The 16,254-nt window shown below is 48.5% G+C and overlaps 2 protein-coding genes across 5 annotated transcripts; both read left to right on the top strand.

Annotated features, from left to right (window-relative positions):
• The first annotated feature begins 131 nt into the window (after positions 1 to 131).
• Positions 132 to 5,921, top strand: ALDOA (aldolase, fructose-bisphosphate A). Of its 4 annotated transcripts, none has more exons than XM_031963359.1 (9): positions 132 to 156; positions 3,195 to 3,333; positions 3,422 to 3,633; positions 3,818 to 3,872; positions 4,025 to 4,185; positions 4,704 to 4,787; positions 4,893 to 5,067; positions 5,223 to 5,422; positions 5,634 to 5,921. In XM_031963359.1, the coding sequence occupies exons 2-9, from the start codon at positions 3,222 to 3,224 to the stop codon at positions 5,727 to 5,729; spliced, it is 1,095 nt and encodes a 364-aa protein (XP_031819219.1). In that variant the 5' UTR covers positions 132 to 156; positions 3,195 to 3,221; the 3' UTR covers positions 5,730 to 5,921. The 4 variants fall into 4 exon arrangements, with proteins under 4 accessions (XP_031819219.1, XP_031819212.1, XP_031819204.1 ...); XM_031963352.1 differs by lacking the exon at positions 132 to 156 and adding an exon at positions 919 to 1,040; XM_031963344.1 differs by lacking the exon at positions 132 to 156 and adding an exon at positions 1,698 to 1,783.
• A 2,688-nt stretch (positions 5,922 to 8,609) lies between these two features.
• On the top strand, positions 8,610 to 16,069 carry PPP4C (protein phosphatase 4 catalytic subunit). The gene is made up of 9 exons (XM_003762073.3): positions 8,610 to 8,727; positions 8,995 to 9,200; positions 11,796 to 11,847; positions 12,630 to 12,680; positions 13,033 to 13,134; positions 13,390 to 13,563; positions 13,715 to 13,841; positions 15,184 to 15,373; positions 15,553 to 16,069. Exons 2-9 carry the CDS (start codon positions 9,103 to 9,105, stop codon positions 15,680 to 15,682), a joined length of 924 nt encoding a protein of 307 aa, XP_003762121.1. The 5' UTR covers positions 8,610 to 8,727; positions 8,995 to 9,102; the 3' UTR covers positions 15,683 to 16,069.
• Positions 16,070 to 16,254: the final 185 nt, after the last annotated feature.

Here is a 16,254-nt window from a genome sequence, read left to right as displayed (position 1 = left end):
CTGCCAGAGAAGCCGGGATGGGGAAAGGGCAGGGGTCACAAGAGAAGGTCGGGAAAATTCCAAAAGGAGGGTGAGGAGGACTTTATAACTCCGACCAGCCCCTGCCCGAGCACTCACTGCCCAGGCTTGAGTCTAAACCCTCCGGACTCCATTTAGGTGGGTATCGAGAGGGCAGCTGAGCAGAGAAAATAGGGCGGGCCGGACTGTTGGGCGGGAGAGGAGAATGAGGGAGCGAAAATCAGAACTGAGGTTTTAATAAGGGTGAGGAAGGGGAGGCGGGGGGAGCCGGAAAGAGGCAAGGGAATGAAATGATGCCAGAAGTGCAGGGAAATGCGAATGCTAAGCAAAGTAGGGGGGCTACGATTTGGGAACCGCCTGGGCGGACGGTGCATCCAGGAACGAAATGTGGGTGTTAGCCAAAGGACAAAACGACCTCCCGCTCGCCCGGAGCCTGGGCCTGGCCCGTGGGTTTTGTCTAGCGCTGAGGGGATGGAACCATGGAACCTCCGGCTGGAACCGGGCCGGTTTAGCATTCCAGCCAGCCGAGACCCGTCGCTGCTGGCTCCTGCAAGACAGGGCGCGGCCCCCGGGCTGGCGGTCTAGAGGATTGCGCCTGCCGGTGCAGCGGGCATCTCTTCGGAGGGGGGAGGGGCGGGGAGGGGAGCGGAGGAGAGGGGAGCGGAGCGGGAGGGGAGGGAGGGAGCGGGAGGGAGGGGAGGAGGGGAGGAGGGGAGGAGGGGAGGAGGAGAGCGGAGCGGAGGGAGGAGGGGAGTGGAGGAGGGAGGAGGGAGGGAGCGAGGAGGGAGGAGGGAGCGGAGGAGGGGAGGAGGAGAGCGGAGCGGAGGGGAGGAGGGGAGCGGAGCGGAGGAGGAGGGGAGCGGAGCGGAGGAGGGGAGTCGGGAGCGGAGCGGAGGAGGAGGGGAGCGGAGCGGAGGAGGAGGGGAGCGGAGCGGAGGAGGAGGGGAGCGGAGCGGAGGAGGAGGGGAGCGGAGCGGAGGAGGAGGGGAGCGGAGCGGAGCTGCCGGGGCCTGAGCTGACCTGTAAGGAAGATCGGGGCTTGGGGGGAGGTCAGATTTCGTGGAAAGGTTATTGCAGGCGGCAGTGAGAGGGTGGAGGGCACAAAAATGGAACGGGGCGCAGACGGGGAAGCAGATCTGAGTGCTTGTCCAGGAAGTGAGGGTGATCTGGGAGGGGAAAACACCAAGGAAATGGGGCTCGGGTAAATCACCCCCCTGTCCGGCTTCCTCCTCCCCTCCGCAGCCACTGAGCTGCATCTTCTGGCGCTCCCCCCGACCCCACCACCTGCCAACATTCATCTGCCCTCCTTGGTGCACCCCTCCCCCATCCTCCTGAGCTTCCCTCGGGAGGAAGATGCGTGCGTCACGCTGTCCTAGGCTGGGACGGGGGCGGCGGGGGGGGGTTGGGGGAGCAGCAGCTGCCTGGGGTTTGGGGGGGTGCGCGACCCAAAGGACGTGGTCCCAGTCACGTCCGAAGGTAGGGCGGGAACAGAAGCAGAACATCCCCCCCCTCCCTTTTTTGGAGCTCCGGGAGCGTGGCTGCATATGGTCATTCGCTGGCCCCGGCTTTAGCGTTCTCGCTCGTTGATTGGGCGAAAACAGTTTTCCCCGCCCCTTCCGCCCCCCAGCCCCCGGGTGGGAGGCGCGGTCTCTTTAAATGGTCAGACTCCGCCCTTGCTCCGCCCCCCCCGAGTTCAATAGGCGACGTTCGGGTTCGGAGAGCGCAGAAGTTCGGCTCCCGAGCGTAAGCAGCCTCCTTCCTGCCGGTAAGCCCACCACCGAGGCCCGCAGCCCGCTTCCCGAGGCCAGGTGAGCCAGGCGGGGGGGTGAGGGAGTTCGGCCCTCGGACCGGGAGGAGCGCCCGCCAGAAGCCCCCCCACCGAGCCCGGGCCCGTGCCCGGCCCGCGCCGCCCGCTGGGGCCAGGTGGCGCAGGGACAGGCGGGGCGCGGGCCCCCCCCGTCCCGCTTCACAATTCCCGAAGTGGAATCTCGGGCTTTGTGCGCGGTGCGGCAGCCGGGGCGGAAGGCTGAGTCACGCGGGGAGGGCGCGCCCCAGCGCTGCCCTCCGTGGGGGAGGGGGGCTTGAGGGTTCTAGAGCCCAGCCGGGGCTGAGGATGGGAAGGGGACCCTCGCCACGAGGCAGGAACGCGGGGGGCTCCCCCGGGGGCAAGGCTCGGCCGGGCCCCGGTGCCTCCGGGCTACGGCTCCCTTAGGAAAATAAGGAGGGGGCGAGGCGGAGGAGAGAAACCCGGTTGCGGGGAAATAGCCGTCCGCGGTTGCTATCGCCTTCCACTAATGCCTTCGGTCGCACCCTTAGCTTTTCTTAATCGGGAGTGCCCTCGAGCCGCTAGGTTGCAACTGTGGATGGGATGATGGAAAGGAGCAATCTCGAGGGAAAGGGCCTGGGACACGGCCCCCCAGGACGGGTCTGGCCTGTGCTGCCGCCTCCCTTCTCGCTGCCCCTTGCAGCTCCTGCAGCAGTCAGCTGACCGGGAATGATGGAAGGCAGAGGTGCCTTCCAAAATGGAGGCTGGGCTCTTGCCCTTCACAGGGGTCAAGCTGATACCTCTAGGCACCGACTGTGTTCATTTTGTGGAAGTATTTCTACGCTTACTGGGCAGAGCAGCCTGACCTTGAGATGCCCTTGAGGGTTTGGCAAGGAAAGGATATGTGGTATAAAGAAAAGAAACGGGAGCCGAGGGGATTAGGAAGCCCATATTCTAGCTCTGGATTTTGGACGTTGTCAGGTGGGGGGAGGTCTATTTTTTGCTGCCCCCAAAATACTTCTTTCACTTTCATCTGAGGTTCTAAGCTTGCTTTCCCCTCCTGAGTTTGTTGCTTTATTAAATGAGGAGATTGAGGCAGACATTATTTAACTGGCCCTTATGTGCATCTAAGAGCTGATGATGGATATGCCAGAGGGGCCCAAGCGAAATTCCTTTCATTGTAGCCCAGACTTCTCGGTCCTTGTTTTCTGCTAGAGTAGCCACACCCTGGATTTGGATCTCCACCCTAGTTTAGAAAGGTAGAGAAGCAAAAAAAAAAAAAAAAAAAGAATTAAGGAAGTAGATATACACAGAGCAGGGGGAAGAGAAGTTGGGTAGCAAGAATGATCTGATCTTGAATTACATAATAGGATTATGCCATTATAGCTTACACTTTACTATCTCCACCCAGGAAACTACCAACACAGCCAAAGAAAACATGTCTTGCCAATTCCCAGCATTGACACCAGAGCAAAAGAAAGAACTGTGTGAAATAGCTCACCGAATTGTTGCTCCAGGCAAGGGAATCTTGGCAGCAGATGAGTCCACTGGTAGGTACAAAGGGGTGATAGAAAGGGGCAAAATTTTGAGGTACAGTCTGGTTTTCTACCTGACACCCCTCTTCAACCCCTCTTTCAGGTAGCATTGCAAAGCGACTGCAGTCCATTGGAACTGAGAACACAGAAGAAAATCGGCGCCTTTACAGGCAGTTACTTCTGACAGCAGATGATCGTGTGAACTCCTGTATTGGAGGTGTTATCCTTTTCCATGAGACACTCTACCAGAAAACTGATGATGGACGTCCCTTTCCCAAAGTCATAAAGGAAAAGGGTGGCATTGTGGGCATCAAGGTAAGTACATTTAGAGGATGAATTAGAATTAAAATTCTTGAAAGTGCCAGGGAATTAAAATTTTCTGACAGGAAGAGAAATTTTCTGGAAGAGTGGGGGAAGACAAATGGGTCCAAATAGGGTGAGGGTGAGTGTAAAAGGAGTGCTGTGAACATTACATTCACTCTTCTCTCTTCCCCAACAGGTGGACAAAGGTGTAGTGCCCCTGGCAGGGACCAATGGCGAGACTACCACTCAAGGTAAGAAATGCCAGAATGAAAAAGGCCAGCTATCTCATCTATCTTGAATGAGGAATTCTTTGTCCTGTCTTCCCATCAAAGCTCTAGATTGTTGCCTAAAAGCTGCAAGTAGGTGGAAGAGATACTATTTCTTGGACTATGTCTCCTACCAGGTCTGGATGGGCTGAGTGAGCGCTGTGCCCAGTATAAGAAGGATGGGGCTGACTTTGCCAAGTGGCGTTGTGTTCTGAAGATTGGGCATAATACACCTTCCCCACTTGCCATCATGGAGAATGCCAATGTGTTGGCCCGATATGCCAGCATTTGCCAGCAAGTGGGTATTTCCTTATCTTCCTGTTATATGCTCAACAGCCCCTTCCATTTTTTAGAGAATGTCAACAAGCTGTGGAAAAAACTTCAGCTTTTCCTACTGCCCATGTAAAGGTTGATAATAAATTTTCCAGTTTGGGTCCTGAGAAGGCAAGTTCCCTCGAGATTGTCAATTTACCTGGGATACATCAAAACAAAAGAAACCGAAGCAAGCAGTGTGATAATAGAGAAGATGGCATATTTGGAGTCTTTTAACTCATGACGCTAATCCTTTTGATGTGGATGAATTATTCTGCCTCTTGAGCTGCTCACCCTGTAAAATGAATATAATAATACCTAAGGGACAGGTTGGCAGCAGATAGCCATCTCTTGCTAAGACCTAAGTGTTGGAAATGTGGGAAATTCATGATTTATATCTGTCATTATGGAGATAAAATCTGTGTCCCTAGTTAATAACAAAGGTGGAGAGTAGAAGATAACTTTAGATAGGGTGCCCTCACAGCCTCGTTTATTGCATTGTAGAATGGTATTGTCCCCATTGTGGAGCCAGAGATCCTTCCTGATGGAGACCATGATCTGAAGTGTTGTCAGTATGTCACTGAGAAGGTAAGATCTGAGAAATCCCTAGAGGATGTACGTAAACCGGGAGCCAATAGTACAAGTGATTTCCTAATTTACCTCTCTTTTTTTGTTAACTTTCCATTTCTCTAGGTTCTGGCTGCTGTCTACAAGGCTCTGAGTGACCACCATGTCTATCTGGAAGGGACCTTGCTGAAGCCTAACATGGTCACTGCTGGCCATGCCTGTACCCAGAAGTATTCACATGAGGAGATCGCAATGGCAACTGTAACTGCCCTTCGCCGGACTGTGCCTCCTGCAGTCACTGGTAAGAGAAAGTGCTTTCTCCCCTCAGTATTTATTAAGTGATGTCTGGCTTTGGATCACTCTTCTCTCTTCATATCTATTTTTTGGAAATACTTGATACCAACACTTTGTTATATACTGTCTGATCTCTCTTTCCTCATTTCTCCCTTCAAATAGGTATCACCTTCCTGTCTGGGGGTCAGAGTGAGGAGGATGCCTCCATCAACCTCAATGCCATCAACACCTGCCCCTTGCATAAGCCATGGGCCCTGACCTTTTCTTATGGCCGAGCCCTGCAGGCATCTGCCCTCAAGACCTGGGGTGGAAAGAAGGAAAATGTCAAGGCTGCCCAGGAAGAATATATTAAGCGGGCCACGGTGAGAAAGGGATAAGGGAAAAGGCCAGGATGAGGCAGGATTCTAGAAACAAATTGACACAGGGACAGGAATAGAGAAAAGGGAAAAAAACAAGTAGTCAAATCTTTACTGGTGTCAGAGAGTTTATTCTAGGCTGTGTTTTCAGTGTCATTGTGAGTAGGATCTAGAAACCTACCAGCCTTTCTCATACTTTTTTCTCTTCCTTCACTAGGCTAACAGCCAAGCTGCTCAAGGCAAGTATACTCCAAGTGGAAAGTCAGGAGCTGCAGCCAGCGAATCGCTCTTTGTTTCTAACCATGCCTACTAAGTCAAGGCCTTCCATCTGGGTATGCCCTAACACTCCAGGCCATCCCTCACAGTCCAGGAAGAGGCTGAGATCCCAGAGCTTTGTGCTGACCTCTCCCATCACTCCTAACTTGTGTGGTGTTGTTGCTCTCTGGTGAATCTAGTGACCCCTCCTCAGCCCACTTTTTCCAATAAACAACTATTTAACAAGGAGTCTGATGCCTGTGAATGGAGCAGAGTTAACTTAATGATTTTCTTTTGATGGATTGGTTGAATCTTTCTGTAGATTTGTACTGGCTTGTTGTATCAAGTAGAACTAATCTCTGCCTTGGGGGGGGGGGGGGGGGGAATCATTAACCCCTTGTGTAGGGGAATTGGGAGAGCTTTTATAAATAGGAAATGAGTGTTTTGCCAGCTTATAATACAAGCTATAAATTAGTTGTGGATCATTGGAGAAGAGGAAAAGTCATTCAAAGTCAAAGGATCTGTGTATATATAGTACATTTATACCAACTCTCCCCTTCCCCAAGAGTAAGATTCCCAATGGGAATATTGTTGTGGATCACAATTGGGAACTTTTATTTGGGGACTTTTAGGACTCATTATTATTTTAAATGTTTAGCATCCCTAAGGCATAGATAATAAGATGGGGCCCCAGAGGTTAGTTGTTCTTAAAATTCTGTCACTCCTTTGAAAGTCAAGGTTATTCCCAAACATAGTCCTTATGTAACCCTATAATTATGGGTTTTTGTATTGTGGATGGATCTTAAGATTCCTCCTGTCTCTTAATACATGGCAGTATATTGAAAAAGCATGGCTTCATAGAAAGCCCTTTTATCATTAGGTTCTACTACACAAATTTTAATTTAGAATTATCGTGTAAAATGTACAGTCCTTAAGGGATGCTCTATAGAGGAGGGCCTTCTAATTTTTAAATAAATAGCCTCTTTACCCCAATGTAAATTTTTCCCAATTTAATTTAAATTCAGTCCTGAGACAATCCTTATAATCTGATTGCTGAATAAATCTATTTAGTCATTCTTCCTAAAATCTGAGAAAAACACAGCCCCAAAGGAAACTTTCTTAGGAAGTCCTTACATATATATTTGTAATTAGCACACATTTGTTATATTTTTATTAGATTTGACACACTAATCAGAATCAGTCACTAAGCATTTCCTATACAATGGTCACACAGGAGTAACCAAAATGATGAGAGTAGGAATTGAAACTTCAACTGAACTATACATATTTAGTTTGAAAAGAATTAGAGAATTATGGCATGATAATTCTAAAATACTGGATTTTCATACAGAAGAAGAATTGGAACTACATAAAAATTTTTCTTGAAGCAGTTGGGGTTAAATGACTTGGCCAGGCAGACACAAAGACCATTATCTGAGGCTGCATTTGAACTCTGGTCCTCCTGACTTGAGGGCCTGTGCTCTATCCACCCTGCCATCTAGCTATTTCTGGACTATATTTTTTTCATGGCTTATAGAAGTTAAGAGTACAGATTTTGAAAGTTCTCAAAAGGGAATGGATTGTCTCCAAAAGTAATGGATTCCTAAAGCATTTGAAAGTCTAGTGGGGGCTGATCACTTGTCATGGATTCCTTTTCAGGCATGAGTGAACTGGATGCTCTTTGAGGCCTATTTCAACTCATTCAATGGACAAAATCACCTACTTTGGCCTTCTGCATAAGGCTCAGGGAGGGAAAGTGTCTTGGTTACCTTTAAAGGAAGAGTCTGGGCCTCCAGATTCCCAAACCAGGATTTCTCTTTATTTCCTCATCCAGAGCCCTATACGGGCACTCTAGCCAAGATAAAAGGCCTGCAGTTGGACGGGAAAGATAAGACAAGTAACTAGCGTAGGAGGCCTTGGGAATCGAGAGAAATGACTACCAGGTGTTCTGCATAGCCCAGACTAGTTTCAAGACCACAGGCAAAACGCTTCCTGAATCTCGGTTTGTAAACCTGCAGGTTTAACATTTTGAGGACAAAAACATGTAAAAGATTAGGTGGCGTGTTTATTAGTTGGCAGATGCAGAGATGATGGATGCCACTGGGTGCCTAGGTGGCGCACTTATGCATGCACGGAGATGCCGGGCTGGAATGAAGACCCTTTCCCGAAGTCAAATTTGGCCTTGAGGCTTCCTCTCTGTGTGATCCTGGGCCAGTCGCTTCACTCTGTTTGCCTCGGCCCCCCCAAAAAGATGAGCAGACAAAGAAACGGGAAAAACCCAAATGGGGTCACGATTGAACCAACAGGAAAAAGGATCTCATGGAGAAGGCTTAGGGAACCACACGAGATTATCCTGCAAAGAGGGGCAAGGTGGAAACACGGGTAAGGGTGGAAAAGATGAACGGTGTAGGTCGGGCTTAAGCCCTGGTGACTGCAGTCCAACTCAAGCTCTCAAACTAAACTGCTTCAACCGATACACCCACGGAAGGGGCCCGTCAGACCGAAAACAGCGAGAAGGAGCCAAACTGAGAGGGACAAGGAAGGCGTTGTTAACCAGGGCTGACTACGAATGAGTCAGCCATGACCTTGGACGCATCATTTCCGCCTTGGAGCCCTACTCTTTTCAACCAACGCATAATACATTTGTACTGTTGCTTAAAACGATAATAAATAAAATCTGCCCTTTCTTGGAAAGGGAACCACGGTAGCACTTCCGGGAGGGGAAGAAGAACGCTAGAGCTCTGGGCGGGGCCTAGCAATAATTTACACAGGAAGCCCTCTTCAGACTCGCGCTTCAGGAATTACTTCCGCCCTCAAGTACAACATCCGGTGCCTTGGCCCGATTTTTTTTTTCTTTCCGCCCTCCTTTTCTGAAGACGAGAGGGGTGGGGGCGTCGAACCTCTGACGCCACTTCCGCTGTGCGACGGAAGTGACCTTCGGCTTCCGCGGCGGGGCCGGAAGCAGCAGCAGCGGTGGCGGCCGGGAGCGGACGGAGGCTCGAAGGTGGAGCCCAGAGCCCGCGGCTCGAGAGTGGGGTCCCGGAGCCGCCGCGTCGGTAATACCCTCAGTAGTCCCCTCTCGGCCGGGGGCCGCCGTCTAGCTCTCCCGGCTAGCCTGTGAGCTCCGCTGTGCTGGGGATCCCCCCGTACCTCCCGGAGATCCCGGGCGGCGGCCGGAGTGAGGCACCGGGCCGGGCCTGGGGCCTACGAGGGGTCAGGGGGTGGGGGAAAATGCGGAGCCCCGGGCTTGGTGAGCCCGAGGCTGGCGCGGGCCGCATTCTGTGACTGATCCGCTGACTCTGTCTCTTCACCCTTGTTTCCAGGAGACACCCGTGCGGGCGGGCGGGCGGAGTAGGGAGGGGCTCGGCCCCCTGGGCGCGTCTCCCCCCCCCGCCCCCCGCACCGGGGGGGCCGCGTGAGGCGGGGGGACCATGGCGGAGATCAGTGATCTGGACCGGCAGATCGAGCAGCTGCGCCGCTGCGAGCTCATCAAGGAGAGCGAGGTCAAGGCTCTGTGCGCCAAGGCCAGGTGAGCCTCCAGAATTCTCGCGAGGCTGGCAGCAGCTCCCGAGCTGGGTCTGAGGGGGTCTCGGGGGGGAGGGGGGCGGTAAAACTCCACGCTTACAGGGAACCGACCAGGTTGCCCCTGGCAACTGTGAATGGTAAAGTCATTAGGGAAAGCCTATTGAAAGCTCAACTCAAAAGGAGAAATCGATCAAACCGTCCCTCCCTTCAGGAAGGGACCCCTCGCTGCCAGGAAGAAGCGATACAGGCTGAAAACAGCCCTCCCTGCTGATGGTTAAGCCCGGTTGGTCCTGGATTTCGGGCTAGGCCACAGGCTCCTGTAGGGGTTCAGAGAGGAGGAGGTCAGGGAGGGTGATGGGATCAGCCAGGTGAGACTTCAGCTGGGCTTTGGAATTAGATTGAAAGTGGATAAATAGGAGTTAAGAGACGGGGGAGGACAATGTAAGCAACAGGACAACATTGTGGCAAGAATGAGAGCCTCTTGATTATGGGTAACCTTGAAAGCTGGGTAGTTTAGGCTTAAGGTGAAAATTTTCAAGGAAAGGAGTGACATGGTAAAAAAAAAAAAAACAGCAACAACAACAACAACAAAACTTTGTTGGCCTATGGAACCCAGGTGAATACAGAGTTGGAGGTCATATCTTACACTGAAAACAAGCTGGGTAAGCTCTTATGCCCTGACATCTTGTTGTCCTTTGTCCTTCATTCTGGAAGAAGACCATGACCTCAGGGAGGTGATGCCATGACCTGCAAGTGAGTTGGATTTAAGTGAGGGAGGGTTGTGCAAAGTCACCAGCTTCACTCCTCCAGAGCCATTTGGATTAGGGCCAAGCTCTTCCAGTGCATCCAGGGTCATCTCCAGTTGTCATGAACTCCTATTATCTTAACAATGGACCCAGATGTCTCTGGAGTAGAAAGAGGGGCCCTACCTGTTATGAAATAGGGCAAGTTTGGTTAGATCCAGGGTCTTGAAGTACTTAATTCCCATGTTTGACTCAAATACCTGGTAGCCAAGTTGGAAGAGACTGTCTTGATGTCCCCAAGTGGACAAACTGCTTATGAAGAAGTAAACTAGTGCTAATGAGAGCCCTACTATTCTCTTAAGAATTTATGGAGCACTATTCCTATCATTGGAACCATGTTTTTACTAGTTTGAGATCCAATTGAGATGAGATATTTGATTCCTGTGATCCTAAAAGAAGACTGGGCCTGTACTTTGAGAGAACCCATCCTATACTTCTATCCTGAATCCTTCTTGCTTTTCCAAGACTCAAAGTAACTCTTCTTCTCTTTAGGCTTCTTCCTTTTTTCTTTTATCTTAGACCCCTAGAAAGCAAGAGGAACTTTCAAAACTTATTCATTTAAGGGTGAGAATTATCTTCTCTTTTCCCTCATCCCTCGCAAAAAAGGGCAGTTTATGCCATAAAGGCACATACAATCCAGAGTGAAAAGATGTGTAGTTATTATATGGAATAAAGTGCTGAATGTGTTATTCCAAGAGGTTTACCCAAAATAGTATAAAGTTTCAGAGAATGGACAGTTGTGGGCTAGAAAGATCTGGGAAGATGTTACAGAGAAAATGGGGACATTAGGTTGAGACTTTGAAGGAAGAAGTAATCTAGAGAATTAAAGGCATGAAAGTGGATTAGTGGGGAAACAAAAACATTTTTGGGAAATGAACCAGTTTCCCAGTTTGGCCAAGATGTTATGCAGAATAGTGCTGAAGATGACCTGGGAACAGGCATGATATATAAAACGCACTCACTGAACTTTGAAGGAAGAAGACCTAGTTTCAAGTCTCATCTCTGTTACATTCTTTGTGACTTTTGGCAAGTGACTTTCTCATTTATCAAGCTCAGTTTTCCTCCTCTGAAATGGGAATTTGGATTTAGATGGTCTCTTTGATTGAAGTCTTAAACATTCTGTGATTCTATGAAGTCTGTATATGGGACACTTAAAATCAAGCTGAGGGAGTTTTGGATACTTGTCTTTTAGGCAGTGGGGATGCACAAATATCCTTACTTTCTCTTCTTGGTGTCCCTCTCTTCAATGTACAACTCAGGCGCTATCTTCTGTACAAGGTCTTTTTCTGTTTGTTTTCCTTCCTCCAGTTACAATATTGTCCCTTTTGATTACTTTGTATTATTTTGCAGCTTTTGTATTTATGTATTTGTATGCTGTCTCTTCTGTAGAATATAAGCTCTAAGAGCAAGTACTGTTTTGTTTTTGTCTTTGTATCCTTGCACCTAGCAGAGTGTCTCTTGAATGTAGTGGGTGCTTAATAAATGTTGAATTAAATTGAATTGAGGCTTTGGAGGTTTTTGAACAAGGAGCCAATGATATCCTCAGAACTATATCTTATGGGAAGATTGCTATCAAGATACAACATAGATTAAAGAACTCAGGGAGAACAAAAGAGTCTCCTGATCCACTCATGAATCCTATTTGGGTGCCAGTACTCTTCTGGTTCAGTGATTCCTGAAGCTTTTCCAGGCCAACTGAACAAATCTCCAGTAAGGCAGGGTCAGACCTGGCCTTGAATAGAGGTAGGGTAGGGGCTATTGGTCTGGCTATGACAACCATCTCCTTGTGTCTTCAGAGAGATCTTGGTGGAGGAGAGCAATGTACAGAGGGTGGACTCCCCCGTCACGGTGAGTAAAGTCTTATCCCTCTTCCCCATCCCTAAATCTGAGCTGGTTTTATGCATGTCCGCCCATGCCTTGTTAGACTTGCTAGTATATAGCACTACAGAAAGAGTTTGGTTCTTCTTTCGTCTGTGTGCACACACACATGATAGGAAAGTGCTGGACTTGAAGAGTATGGGTTGGAATTCTGGCTCTACTCCTTAGTCCTTGGGTGTGACCACTCTAGTTCTAACTGGCTTGGTTTAGATCAAGAACTCTAACCCTTTTTGTGATCCGAACCCTTTTGGAAGTCTGCTGAAGCCCTTTGAACTCCTCAGAATATATTTTTAAATCTCTGAAGTCCACACGTTACAAAGGAAATTGTTTTACATTGCAGTGATTATCACAGTATGTTTTAAAGGTTCATGGGACACATGTGTTACTGCTTTACTCCCTCTGCCATTATTAAGGTACCATTAGCCAAGTGGTTTTAACAGGAAAGAGGTTTAGATCTGGAGGAGGAGACACGATTTAGAGGCTGAGCCACTTTGTTCCTGCTGCTTATGCCTGGGCTAGCTGAAGAACTCTAGGCTGTGCTGGGTGGGGAGGGGCTATAAGGAAGGGCCTTTTCCTTTCTTAGCTGCCTCCTGGCTGGGTTGAATTTTAGCCCTATCACTGCCTAATCTTGGGACAGGTCACTTCAGGTCTCTGGGCCTCAGATTTTTATCTGTAAAATGAGGGACTAGAGTAGATGTTCTTTCAGATTCCCTCTATCCCTCAGCTCTAACATTCTGTAATTCTTACGTCAGGTGTGTGGAGATATCCATGGACAATTCTATGATCTCAAGGAGCTATTCAGAGTAAGTATGTGTGTTTGTATTGGGATGAAGCTGGGGGAAGGGGCTGTTATTCTGACCCTTCGATTTAGTGGAAAAAAGCAGGTTCATAAAGAAATTTCTGGAAAACTTCTTTAATCAAAAGGAATGAGAGCTTTTAATCTACTTGAAGATAATAAGGTAAAGGGGAAATTTGATGTAGGCCAGTCCTGAATTTGGTGCTATTCATATTCATTAGCATTATTAGGGACATTTCAACATGGAGTGGGCTTTTAATTTGGATAAGGTATATGGGACAAGCATGTGTGTGTGGTTTTCAAGAGGGCTTGGTATGGTGAGCTAAGTGATACAAATGAAGCCTCCTCTCCCTCCTCAGGTGGGTGGCGATGTCCCTGAGACCAACTACCTCTTCATGGGGGACTTTGTGGACAGAGGCTTCTACAGCGTTGAAACATTCCTGCTGCTGCTTGCCCTCAAGGTGATGATTCCTGCTCTCAGACCCTAACCTAGAAACTTACCTTCTACTATTCCAAACAGCACTACCAAACCGTGAGAAAGCCCAGGCCCAGTCACCTCAGACTTTATTCCAGATATTCCCCAATAGCCTTGTCTGTGGAGACTTCTCCAAATTGCATCTTTACTCCAACTCCATGGCCAGTTTTTTCCTAGATTGTCATGTACCCACACCTACCAGTTGTGACCATCATCCCTCCCCAACCCTTACCTTTGCCAGGTCCGGTATCCTGACCGCATCACTCTGATTCGGGGGAACCATGAGAGCAGGCAGATCACACAGGTCTACGGCTTCTATGATGAGTGTTTGCGAAAGTATGGCTCAGTGACTGTGTGGCGCTACTGCACTGAGATCTTTGACTACCTCAGCCTGTCCGCCATCATTGACGGCAAGGTAGGAAGGAGCTAATGTTGCAAAGGGAGGTAATCTCAGTTGCAGGATCAAGGTGAACAGTGAGGCTGGAGGGGGTTGAATTTATGGCCAGGAAAGATATGTCATCTGGGAGGCAGTCAATGAACCTCAGTCTTCCTCCCATTCTCCTCAGATCTTCTGTGTACATGGGGGCCTCTCTCCCTCTATCCAAACCCTGGACCAGATTCGAACGATTGACCGGAAACAGGAGGTGCCTCATGATGGGCCCATGTGTGACTTGCTCTGGTCTGACCCTGAAGGTGAGGTGTTGAGGGTGGAAGATGAAATGGGTTAAAAGGGCAGATTACTCCACATGTTCATGTGTTATTTTGTTAGGGAGTTTGATCCTTATTTAGAAGACTGATAGGAAGTACTAGTGGGCCAGGAAGAAGGGGGAGAAAGGTAATTGACAATAGAAAATAGTCTGTAAAAGAAAGGTTTTAATTTTTTCTTTCCCGGAATGTTTTATTCCCTGGCCATTTTGGGGAACTAAGTTTTGGAACATGTTCTTCATGAGAGGAGCAGCCAATGGAATTTTTAATTTGTTGGGATATTGTGCATTAGCTATGGAAATCAGCCCAGTGACTTAGCCTTTGGCTGTATGAGGCACCATGAATCTGGAACTTTCTCATTTGGATAACAAATGTGGGAACTTTCATCTCGGGAACAGCATTATAGGAGACGTTTGACCATGGGAAGCTGGGTCCTTTTAATCGGCCAGTGACCAAGAATAAGCACTTCATAGGGTGATTGGGAAAGACATTAGGAATTGAATCATAACATTGAAAATGACTGTAAAGGTCAGGGAGGTGCTTAAAGGAGCCTTAAGATAATTTAGTTTTCAGTTTCTTTACAAACAAGGAAGAAAGCCAAAGAGGTTGTGACTTAACCTAGAAATGAGGAATAGGTAAAGGAACTCTATCCAAATCAACACCTCTGACTTCAAATCCATCACTTCAAACTAGTTCGGGAATCCTATCTAATAAATTGTCATCCTGCTACTTTCCCAGTGATTGGATTCTTACTAACTCCCCAGTGAGCCCATTTTCATTACAGAGCAACTGATGGTTAAGATGATCATTCTTATTGAAACAAAATCTGGCTCCCAGTAATTTTACACCTTCTTTTAAAATTGTATTTCTATTCTCTAAAGTTATTAAAAAAAAAAAAAGTAGGATTACTTTTCCACATTGTAATCTAGTCCCTCAGATATTTGAAGACCACCATCATGGTGTGACATTTAATCATTGTAGATTTTCAAAGCACATCACATTCGTTTTATCATTGCTAAAACAGCCCTGTGAGGCAGGCTCTGCCAGTTTGAGCAATGAATAATCTGAGCCTTGGATTAAGTTAATTGTCCCTGACCACACAGCTAGTAAATGTTAAGGTTGAAATTCAAACTGTCTTTTTGACCTAAAGATGTTGAGGTTTTTCCCGTGCTACATTGTAGTCAAACATCGTCCTCGGTTTTTTCCACCTTTCCCAGATTTTTCAGCATTCCAGTTTAGTGTAAGGAAGTAGGTGTCAAGCATTGACAAAGCTGGGTTTGTTGAATTAGAAGAGGGAAGCTGCACTAAGTCTTCTCTCCATTGCCTACAGACACGACGGGCTGGGGTGTTAGTCCCCGAGGAGCTGGCTACCTGTTTGGCAGTGATGTGGTGGCCCAGTTCAATGCGGCCAATGACATTGACATGATATGCCGGGCTCACCAGCTGGTGATGGAAGGCTACAAGTGGCACTTCAATGAAACTGTGCTTACGGTGTGGTCAGCACCCAACTACTGCTATCGGTGAGCTGGGGGGGGGGGGAGGAGACAGCTTCAGAGGGAGAAAAGCCTTGGTACCCTTAGGCCAACTTGGAAAGAGAGAAGGCTTATCTCCTTAGAAGTTGGTGGGAGCTGGGAGAGGAGCCCTGAGGAAAATTTTCTGTGTCCTGTACCTTAGATAACTGACCTTTCTCTTTGAATAGCTGCGGAAATGTGGCAGCCATCTTGGAGCTGGATGAGCACCTCCAGAAAGATTTCATCATCTTTGAAGCTGCACCCCAGGAAACCCGGGGCATCCCTTCCAAGAAGCCAGTGGCTGACTACTTCCTGTGACCCCACCCAAACCCCTCTTACCCCCTATCCTTTACTCTTCTCCCCAGCCTCAACATCCTTTGGACCACTGTGACTCTGTCCTCTGCTGTTCCTGTTGCCACCATCTGCAGGACAGGGTCTCCCAGGGTTGGGGGGGGATTTCCCCTTCTCCTCTCTAGGATCTCAGAGGACACTGGGAGAGCAGAGAAGCCTCTCCCATCCTGTGTTCTGTCCTAGGCAGAGGTCAGGGGGCAAGGAGGACAAGCTTTGATCCAATTTCCTCCTCCCCCAGATTCTTTGTTTTGAAGTTTCTGGCGATTTTTTCTGGTTTTCTCTTTTTTGTTTGTTTGTTTTTAGATAAAAACTTTGGGGAAAAATGAAAAAAAATTCTAATAAAAGAAAGAAAATGACCTTTTGTTCTTACCTCCATCTGGCTCACTGGGAACAGTTATCCTATACTACAAAAAACTATGATCCTAATGCACGTTTCTACACAAAACACTCTTCCCTCTACAGCACTATGAAGGAAGGTGCTAGAGTAATTACTACTGCACCCTTTGGGAGATGAGTCAATAGCTCTAGCAGTGGTAACT

This window comes from Sarcophilus harrisii, chromosome 1 (assembly GCF_902635505.1).
Source record: "Sarcophilus harrisii chromosome 1, mSarHar1.11, whole genome shotgun sequence".
Lineage (NCBI taxonomy): Eukaryota > Metazoa > Chordata > Mammalia > Dasyuromorphia > Dasyuridae > Sarcophilus > Sarcophilus harrisii.
The sequence above is the reverse complement of the archived record's forward strand: the minus strand, read 5'-3'. Positions and strand labels throughout refer to the sequence as shown.